Raw genomic sequence first — 9,834 nt, 5'->3', positions numbered from 1 at the left:
TAGGAAATCTGCCCTTCATGCCTAATTCAAGCCCAATTCCTCATTCTGAGGTTGGATGATGGGGAATTGATGTTCTAGGGGAAGCTTCAGCATAGGCTTCTAACTTTTCCCTTCAGCTGAGGGGACCTAGGTCTCCAAACACCAGCTGCAAAATTCACTTGAGGGAATGGGAAGAGAGGAGTCATCATGTCACCTTCTTTCACCTTATGTGGCTTCCGGCAGCACCCAAAGGGCAGGTGGAAGTCTGTTCCTATCTTGGGGATGGAGAGACTAAGACCTGAGGGGACAAAAAAATGAGGGGCTTAAGGTCCAGCCAGCTATGGAATGCCAAGCAGGACACATGTTCCCCAGAGCCCCTATTTTACAGTTCGTGTGTGTTGTGTCTGTAGTGGTCCCTCTCCTCAGCCCATCCTCTATCCTCTGACCCCAGAACCAAACCCCTGCTGCACAGAGTCAGGACGCTTCAGAATAGGAGCTAGTAATCAAGGGGCTCCCCCTAAGAGGTCTTTCCCATCATCCTTCTCCCAAAGCTCAGGAAGTTCTTTCTGATATCTAGCTACATCCAACTGCCATCCAAGAAACACGCCCGAGGGGAGGGGGACGAAAGGCAATGGGATGGCTGCAGGGATCTTGGGCTAGAACTAGGCACAGCTCTACTAAGGAAACGTTAAAGTTCCCGTAATGGGGGTGGTAGGGAGAGAAGAGTCATCTGCATTGTGCAATGCCTGGGCGGGGGGGGGGGGGGGGGGGGGGGGGGGGGGGGGGGGAGGGGGGGGCTGGGGGAAGGGAGGGATGGCCAAATCTTTAAAGGGCTGGCTGGCAGAGGCCTGAAGCTGATGAAGCTAACCTTCACCCCTTCCCAGGGGCTAGCCTAGCTCAAGTTCAAACCGGCTGTCACCCCACCCCTCATTAACCCTAGCAGCGCCAGGCTGGCAGCGGCAGTGTTTTTATGGGAGAAGCAGACGCCAAATGTGCTCCTTCCTCCCTCCCCTTTGCTGCTCTGTCTTCCCAGCAGTGATTGTCTAGCTTTTTGAGGCCAGAGGATCCTGGTGGGGGGAGGTGGGAGCCTACAGCGAGGGACAGAACTGAACGCTTCGATCCTTAGTCCTTCTCCCTTGGGGGAGAAGAGTGGATAGGACTGTCTACCTTGGACTATGAGCTCCTGAGGGCAGTGACAGTCTCTGAGTACCCCGCAACTTATGAGGGAACTAGCCGAAGGGGCTCATCCCTGTTGATTGGGGATGAACTAGCTCACCCTTGAAGGGAGCTCTTTCCTTCATGACCCATTGCGGGATTCCTGGGAAGGGATGGCTGCGGGCTTCCCCACAGGATAGCACCAGGAAGCTGAGGCAGCAGGAACAGAAAGAAGAAGGCGAGGCCTTGCTGGGTCCTGGAGTTCATTTGTCCTGTCCTAAATGAAAAGTCCTGTCAACATAGTCATGAAGGCCCTGGAAGTAGGCATGGCCTTTAGGCTGTCCTGGATCTGAGCTCAGGTCATCCTCACCCAGAGCACCTGCTCCCTGCTGCCCCCATCCAAACCAGGCTTCATGGTCCCAAGACCCAGACCCTGCAACCCACCCTAATTTGGGGGAATACATCGCTGTTAAGGGAACGCAAAGGGGACAGATATGGTGGGGAAGTAATCACCTAAGAGTTGATTGCATGACGGGGCTTGAACCTAGACTGGACCTAAAGGGGGAGAAACACTGGGATTTAGGAAGAACACCAGGTCTGGGTGTAAAAGGGGCCACCAGATCCAGTCAGGGAGCCAGGCCTGTGGAAGAACGGTAGGGATACGGGGAGAGAAAAAGCTATAGGATTTGAGGGGACAGAATTTGGGGAAAGGAAAGTGGACGAGAAGACAACTGGGTGGGGTCTAAAGGTTCTAGGTGTTTGGCGCTGACAAGGAACTGGGCGGGGATACCGTCAGCCACTGAGACTCCACCCACTGGCGGGACCTCCACGCCTAATTTCTCCCAACCCTCAACAAAAATGGCCGCCGCGGGAGCCTGTCCAAAACCCTAAAACAAATGAAAACGGGAGCAGAAGCCCCGCCCAGTTACGGGCAATTGCCCTTCTCAAAAATGGCTACCGCGGCGCTTCTGGAAGGGAACCGCTCTGGGCCCCGCCTTTGATCTCGTTGGTGGGGCTGGGGGATGAGAGCTGTACCGCGCGGGACAAGTCGCCGGCGGCGCCCGACGGAGCAGGTGATTTCCCCTCCGGCCCCCGGCCCAGGGCTAGGAGAGTCGCGGAGAACGCTGACCCAGGGTACCCGTCTTGTGTGTCCCCCCACGGTACTCCCTGGGGCCCGTCAGCCCCCCATCTCTGATTCTCGCCAAGGCCTGTATCAAGGCACATCCCAGTTTACTCAGGCCTCCCTAGTCTTGTGTCCCCAGGGCTGCAACCTCATTCCGGTGCCCTCGGGCCCACTATTCCGTACCCTTAGGGGTATCCCGCTAGCTTGTTTAGGGAGCTCCTGCTTCAGGGGTGGGCCGTCATCGCGGTTCCACTTCCTGTGCACCCCACTATCCCCGTTTGTGCGCCCGTCTGACTTTGGATACCCGAATCCCTTGTAGCCCTCAGTGTCCTTGGCGCCTCTAAGACTTGACTTGGGGGTCAGAGGACAATGATGTCCTCTGGAACCTGCATTATGGGACTAGGGCCTCAGGAGCTGGGCTTTTGAAGACCTCCATGCTGGACCCTCTGAGGGCCCACACTGGTTCCCAGGACTCCTCCCACATGGCCTTCTGCTCTCCCTCCACCTTGAGCACCTCCCCACCCCAAGGGAACAGCATAGTGCTCCTTCTCCCAGTCTCACTTGAAGTGGTCCAGAAGGTCTGTATGGAGCATCTGGAGAGTCCAGGCTTATGCCTGGTCCTGGGGCCACTCTCACGCCAGCCAGGGACAGGGAGGATGGGACAGTCAGGGTTGGCTACAGAGAGGAAGTGAGTCCTGCAGAATGAGAGTAAGAGGAAAAGGCATTCTGAGTGGGGAGAACGGTGTGAGCAAAGATTCTGAGGGAGGCAAGAGGGCAAGCTAGGCAGGACAGGAGGATCAGAACATGGGCTGGGGCCACATCATTTACTTCATGAGAGGTGGTATAGCGTAGCGTTAATAGTGAGGGTTCCGGAGCCAGAGTCCTTGGGTGCAAATGTGCCATTAACTTACTGTGTGACCTTGGACAAGTTACTTAACCTTTCAGTGTCTCCATTTCCTTGAGGGTAAAATGGGATAGTATAATACTATTAGTATCTGTATTTTAGGGTCATTGTGAAAATTAGGTAAGTTAACACATGTAAAGTGCATACAGCAACCCTTGGCACAGTGTAAGCATTCAGGAATTGCTAACTATTACCATCATCAGAGGTATTTAAACAGGACTCATGACAAGATGATGATCGCATTTCATGGATGCTAATAATCCAGTGAGCCCTGATTTAAAGACCCCAGGAAATAATGGAGTTCTGCGGACTATATCTAGAATTTGAAAAGTCCCATGGAAATCATGTTCTTACCTGGGAGAAGCCTGGCTGCTTAGGCTGCAGCTTTCCCAACTCAGAGACTGTGGAGGACAAATACTAGGAGAAACTCCTGGGCAGGAAAACAATGCTAAGGAAGGCTAGGGGGATGGAGAAGGGTGAAAGAAAGAAGTGGCAAGCTTTGAATGCTGGGTAAAGTTTGGGCAGCCCTGGAAGAGGAGAAGGGAGGTGTTGCCTTAGGAGATAAACCAGAGCAAAAGCTTAGGTGAGGAAGACTTTCTTTGGGACACAGTGAGGAGTTTCCCAGTAACAACTCCCTGGCCCTCAGACCTTGATTAGAAACCTGAAGTCATCAGACAGATCTCTTTTTCCCTAGAAACTAGACTTTCTTGCAGCACCCTTTGTCCCAGCAGAGATTGCCAAACAACTGACAGCAGCCAGGATTTGATGTAACTCGGGGTGGATATAGGTCTCTGTAGGGGGCTGACCCCTTGGGGGAACTGCATAATGGGATCTGGTACGCCTGGTGTGAGCAGTTCTGCTCCTCCCCAGGGCCCATGGTAGGGTCTGGAGCAAGGGTCGACATTCCTCTTGGTAGGCTAGAGCTTGTCAGTTCTGCTATCCAAAGTGAGCCCCGTGCTGTCACTGCAACACTGTGTTACTACTCAGGGGACCCGGGAACTGTGATCACAGATCGAAGCTCTGTCTCAACCCACTTGGAAGTCTTGATATCCTCTCGTTCCCTGGAATATACACTCAGCTAGGTGACCTGGATTTAAATCTTAAGTACCACAGTTCAGCCAAGTGATGTTGGGCCAATCATTAAACTCAATGAGCTTTAGTTCCTTTGTCTGTAAAGCGGGGAGTGACTGTTTGAGTGTCCTACTTCATGGGATACTCAGTGTACACTGATTAATAAGCCAGGAGTGGAGTCCCTGCCCTCATGAAATGACTGGAAGAAACATTAAACATTGCCCAGAGGATGATTTAATTATACCTATGAAAAGTCCTGCTAAATAAGGAAAAGTGTAGTCTGCAGTGAGGGTGTATGATGGAGGGACCAAAGCAGTTCTACAGAGTCAGGGGCAGCATCCCTTGAGGCAGGAATTTTTAAACTGAGACCCAATAGGTGAGAAGGTGTTGGACAAGTGAAAGGGTAGAGGTGGAAGGTTGCCCAGGCAGAGGAAACAGTTTGTGGAAAGGCTCTTGCCGTGAAAGAGCTTGAATGTTGGCAAACTGAAAGAAAGCCAAGGTGGATGGGAGTGATCCGGGGAGGGTGTAGTGCATGATGAGGCTAGAGAGACTGTAGGCAGGGGTAAGGTCCTGAACTAAAGGCCACAAAAAAGAATCTGGGCTAATCAGAAGGGAGGTGGGGGGTGGAGCACCTGGGTGGCTCAGCTGGTTAGGGATCCATTGGTTAAACTTCAAGCCTAGCATTGGGCTCTGCACTGATGGGGTGGAGCCTGCTTGAGATTCTCTTTCTCTCCTCTCTCTGCCTCTCCCCTGCTTGTGCTGTCTCTCTCTCCCCAAAATAAATAAATAAATAAATAAATAAATAAATAAATAAATAAATAAATAAATAAAAGGGCATTGGGAAGTCACTGAGAGATATTAAGCAGGAAAAACATGATTTTTTTTTTTTTAAAAAAACAGATCACACAATTGTGATCTTTGTAAAGAATAGGTTCTTGGAGGCGCCTGGGTGGCTCAGTCAGTTCAGCATCTGACTTTAGCTCAGGTCATGATCTCACAGTTTGTGAATTCAAGCCCTGCTTTGGGTGAGCCCCGCTTCTCTCTTTCCCTCTCTCTGCCCCTCATGGGATTCTCTCTCTCTCTCTCTCTCTCTGTCCCTCACTCACACACTTTCTCTCTCTCAAAAAAAAAAAAAAAAAAAAAAGACAGAGAGAATAAGTTCTTGGTGGGGGGGCTCTTGGGTGGCTTAGTCGGTTAAGCATTTGACTCTTGACTTTGGCTCAGGTCATGATTTCACAATTCATGAGATAGAGCCCTGTGTTGGGTGCTGTGCTAACAGCACAGAGCCTGCTTGGAATTCTCTCTCTCCCTCTCTTTCTGCCTCTTCCCCCCTTGCATATGCTTACTCTCTCTCTCTCTCTCTCTCTCTTTAAAATGAATAAACTTAAAAAAAAAAAAGAATAGGTTCTTGAGGAAAAGACAGTAGTGGGGGAAGGGTTAGGAAGCTCTGGCAGTGAAGACAAAAGGTGGAGCAGAAAGGGAGGAGGGATGGAGAGAAGCACACGTGTTAAGGTGACAGTCAGGCCTTGGTGCCTGGATGTGGGAAGGCAAGGGGTAGGATGGTACCAAGGACAATTCCCAGACTTGTGGCAGGAGTGGCTGGGTAGGTACATGGACATGTATTTACTGATGACAGTCTTGGAGGAGCAAAGGACTTGGGAGGACGTCAGTTTGGAACAGGTGAAGTCACTCACACGGAAGTGTCAGAGAAGTAGATATGCAAATATGTAGCTCAGAGGGGGGACCTAGACTAAAGGATTGGCATTTGAGGATTGTGACATAGAGTTGGTTCATAAACATGTGGCCCAGACAAGGTCTTCCAGAAGGAGAGGGTGCAGAGTGAGGAGGGACGAGGAGCAGCTTTGAGCCTGAGCTTTCCTGCCAGTAGAAGAGAGGGGGACAGAGGAGGGAGCCTGGGACGAAATGGCCAGAGAGGTAGAAGAGAAGCAGGAGAGTGTGATGCCTCAGAAACTAACAGTGACACTGCTTGAAAGGGCAAGTATTAGGTGAAGCCATAAGAAATTGCCTTTCCTTCTTTCCTTCCTTTCCTTTCCTTCTTTCTGTTGACCAAAAACAAGCATACTGGCAAGCTCATAGGGTTCAACCTGAATAGACCCAAACTGAAAAAGTAACTCATGACCTTAGACTGAGAAATTTTTGTAGAGACGTTGTAGCAGAAGCCAGATGAACTGGGGAGAATGGATAGAAAGGACACTAATAAGGGAATAGAATCGACAGGATTGGTGATCAGCCGAGTACAGCAGGTAGAGTTGAGAGAGGGTGAAAGCAAGGGTAATTTCCAAGTTTCAGGTTTGGCAGCTGAGTGAGTGAATGGTTGGGTCAGCCAATGAAGTAGGAGGGGGATGTACACTAATCGTGAAAATATTGTTGAGTGTGGGGTAGATGGAATGTGAGGTATCTCTGAGACTTCAGAATGGGATGATGAGCTGACAGTTGGACCTGTGGCTCTGGAGCCATTCATTACCATCTATGTGTTCCTGACTCCTACATATGGACTTTGGGGAGTCAAAATCATGTAGGTGGAAATGAACTCAGTCAGTCAGTGTTTATGGAGCATCTACTAAGTGCTGGGGTTACATCAGTGAATAAGACGAAGTCCCCCTGTACCTTGGAGCTTATTACATTATATCAGGGAGGTCAGACAATAGGCAAACATAAAACAACATTAAGCTGTAGTAAATGCCATATAGAAAATAAAGCAGGGTGAGGGATTAGGGGGTATGAGGAATACCTATTTTTGGTAGGTTAGTCAGGGAAGGTCTGTCTCAGAGGGCAACATTTGACCAGAGCTCCAGAGGAGGTGAGGGGGTGGGTATATGAAGGAGACAGGTAGGAAGAAACTGGACAAATTTGAGGACTAGCAAGGAGGCTGGTGGGGCAGGAGTGGAGTGAGTGGTGAGGTTGGAGAGGCAGGCAAAGGCCAGACCTTGTAGGGTTTTACAGGCTTTGGGAAGGAAAATGGAAGGGCCTTTGTAGATAGCCTTTTGTGCAGGAAGAGAGAATTCCTCAAAGACTTCCCCTTCTATCAGAGCCTTGTAGCCAGAAAAGCCCCTTTGTGCGGAGGGTGGGTGGGCCATTCTGGGTGGGGGAAGGCTGTGCTTGGTCCTGGGGCCTGCTCTTTGGGGGGCTGGACAATGGGCCCCTTGTGGTTAGACTTGAGGGCCAAGTGGCCCCCTCAATGATGGGATTCCTCAGCCAGGAGGCATGTGACCCCAAGACCTTGGCTTCTTGCCTGAGGGTCTGGGCCTGCTGCTGGGGAATGGGGTGGCGAGATGGGGAGAGGTTGGGGGAAGGGTGAGGGAAACCGCTTGGGAGGCCTTCTCCTACGGCAGTGCCCTGTCCTGTCTCAGGCTGAAGGAGGTAGAGAGATGGGCAGGGAGGGGGTTGTGGCTCTGCTTGAGAGAGCGGGGGAGGGCTGGTGAGCTGGGAGTTATGGACAACAGTAACAAATGGTTTCCACAGCAGGGCAGGAGGGAGGAGCTGGCCGCCCCTGGGCCTAGTGGGTAGGAGCAGGCAGAAGAGGCCCTGACAAACCTACATCTTCTGTCCCTTCAGAAGAGGAGAGAACATGGAGCTGGAGAGGATTGTCAGTGCAGCCCTCCTTGCCTTTGTCCAGACGCACCTCCCCGAGGCTGATCTCAGGTAGAAGCAGCTTTCCTGGGAGGATCATGCTGGGGTCTGGGTTGGAGCTGCTGGGCAGTACTCCGGGCCCCAGCCAACGGAAAGACTGGGATGGCAAGCACTCAGCTCTATTCCTGAGGTGGGGGAGGGCTGATTATGATTTGCTGGTATGGCCTTACATCTTAACCTGTCCCTGGCACCTTGTTGGACAGGTGGAAAACCAAAGCTCTGTAGGAGGATGGGATACTTTCTGGCTTCAAGACTTGAAGTCTGGCTCATAGACCCAGGGAAGCCGAGGGCTCGAGTCTCAGGCTAGGTGGGGGTGCTGGAGGTATCCCGTGTCCTACCTAGGACTTGTCCTGTCCCCTTCCTGCAGCGGCTTGGATGAGGTCATCTTCTCGTATGTGCTTGGGGTCCTGGAGGACCTGGGCCCCTCAGGGCCATCAGAGGAGAACTTCGATATGGAGGCCTTCACTGAGATGATGGAGGCCTATGTGCCTGGCTTTGCCCACATTCCAAGGTGGGATCTGGCTGGGGTGAAGAAGGGGTGGAGGGCTGGCTGATTGTGGAAGGTAGGCAGGGGTGTCCTCTTACCACCCTGCTATCTTTTCAGGGGTACAATAGGGGACATGATGCAGAAGCTCTCAGGGCAGCTGAGCGGTGCCAGGAACAAAGGTGAGCTTGGGGATTGGGCACTTGGGAAATTCATAACCCCCATCCCCCAGAGCCCCGGCAAACCTGATGCTCTGCTTCTTTAAGAGAACCTGCAGCCACAGAGCTCTGAGGTCCAAGGTCGGATGCCCATCTCCCCAGAGCCCCTGCAGCGGCCTGAAAAGCTCAAAGAAGAAACTAGGGCTTCTCCTACTGCTGCTGGAGACACCCAGGAAGAGGTACTGGTAGGAGAGGGGACTGGTGAGGGAATCAGGGGCCAGGAAAGAAGGAAGTACTGCCTCTGGTCAACATCTATGCCCACAGGCAGCCAGTGCCGAGGAGGAGCTGCTGCCAGGGGTGGATGTTCTCCTGGAGGTGTTCCCTACGTGCTCGGTGGAGCAGGCCCAGTGGGTGCTGGCGAAAGCTCGGGGAGACTTGGAAGAAGCTGTGCAGATGCTGGTAGAGGGGAAGGAAGAGGGGCCTCCAGCCTGGGATGGCCCCAACCAGGTATCCTCTCCTAGACCCCCCCTTCGACCCGAGTAGCCTTAGCTACATTCCACCTTAGTGTTAAGCCCCCACCCCTAGCCTATCCCTGCCTGCTTCTGCTGGTGCCCTAGGGTTTAGATGAAGCTTCCCTTCTCTGCAGGACCTGCCCAGGCGCCTCAGAGGCCCCCAAAAGGATGAACTGAAGTCCTTCATCCTACAGAAGTGAGTCTGGGCTGGGCTGGGCTAGGCCCTTAGAGGGTCATCCCAGGGTGGCAGGAGCTTCACCCAGCCAGTTTTTGGCAGGTACATGATGGTGGATAGCGCAGAGGATCAGAAGATTCACCGGCCCATGGCTCCCAGGGAGGTAAGAGAGTTTATGGCTGCTAGAGGTGTGAAGTGGGTGGGACTCTCTCCTGGCTTCTGCTACTCACTCCCCAGTTGCCTCCCAGGCCCCCAAGAAGCTGATCCGATACATCGACAACCAGATAGTAAGCACCAAAGGGGAGCGATTCAAAGATGTGCGGAACCCTGAGGCCGAGGAGATGAAGGCCACATACATCAACCTCAAGCCAGCCAGAAAGTACCGCTTCCACTGAGGCATTCGCCAGACTCTGCTGGAGCCTTCTTGGCTCAGATCCCAGAGGGATGCAGGAGCCCTACACCCCCACACAGGGCCCGCCCTAACTCCTGTCCCCCTTCTCTACCCTGCTCTCTACTTCCTTGCCCCACTATGTTGACCTCCTCTTGGAGCTGCCCACGGGCACAGTAAAGGTGGCCCCAGGAAGATGTGAGTGCATTCTGGTCATTTCTGCCTCAGCTGGGG

The 9,834-nt window shown here is 52.6% G+C and overlaps 1 protein-coding gene across 4 annotated transcripts; it reads left to right on the top strand.

Moving 5' to 3' along the window:
* Positions 1-2,068: 2,068 nt before the first annotated feature.
* CUEDC2 (CUE domain containing 2) lies at positions 2,069-9,795 on the top strand. 4 transcript variants are annotated; one of them, XM_042909393.1, is made up of 9 exons: positions 2,069-2,207; positions 7,809-7,895; positions 8,251-8,394; positions 8,488-8,549; positions 8,634-8,764; positions 8,850-9,032; positions 9,172-9,233; positions 9,315-9,375; positions 9,461-9,795. In XM_042909393.1, exons 2-9 carry the CDS (start codon positions 7,822-7,824, stop codon positions 9,605-9,607), a joined length of 864 nt encoding a protein of 287 aa, XP_042765327.1. In that variant the 5' UTR covers positions 2,069-2,207; positions 7,809-7,821; the 3' UTR covers positions 9,608-9,795. The 4 variants fall into 4 exon arrangements, with proteins under 4 accessions (XP_042765327.1, XP_042765329.1, XP_042765328.1 ...); XM_042909395.1 differs by having other exon boundaries at positions 7,719-7,895; XM_042909394.1 differs by having other exon boundaries at positions 7,716-7,895.
* The last annotated feature ends 39 nt before the right edge of the window (positions 9,796-9,834 follow it).

This window comes from Panthera leo, chromosome D2 (genome assembly GCF_018350215.1).
Source record: "Panthera leo isolate Ple1 chromosome D2, P.leo_Ple1_pat1.1, whole genome shotgun sequence".
NCBI lineage: Eukaryota > Metazoa > Chordata > Mammalia > Carnivora > Felidae > Panthera > Panthera leo.
The sequence above is the reverse complement of the archived record's forward strand: the minus strand, read 5'-3'. Positions and strand labels throughout refer to the sequence as shown.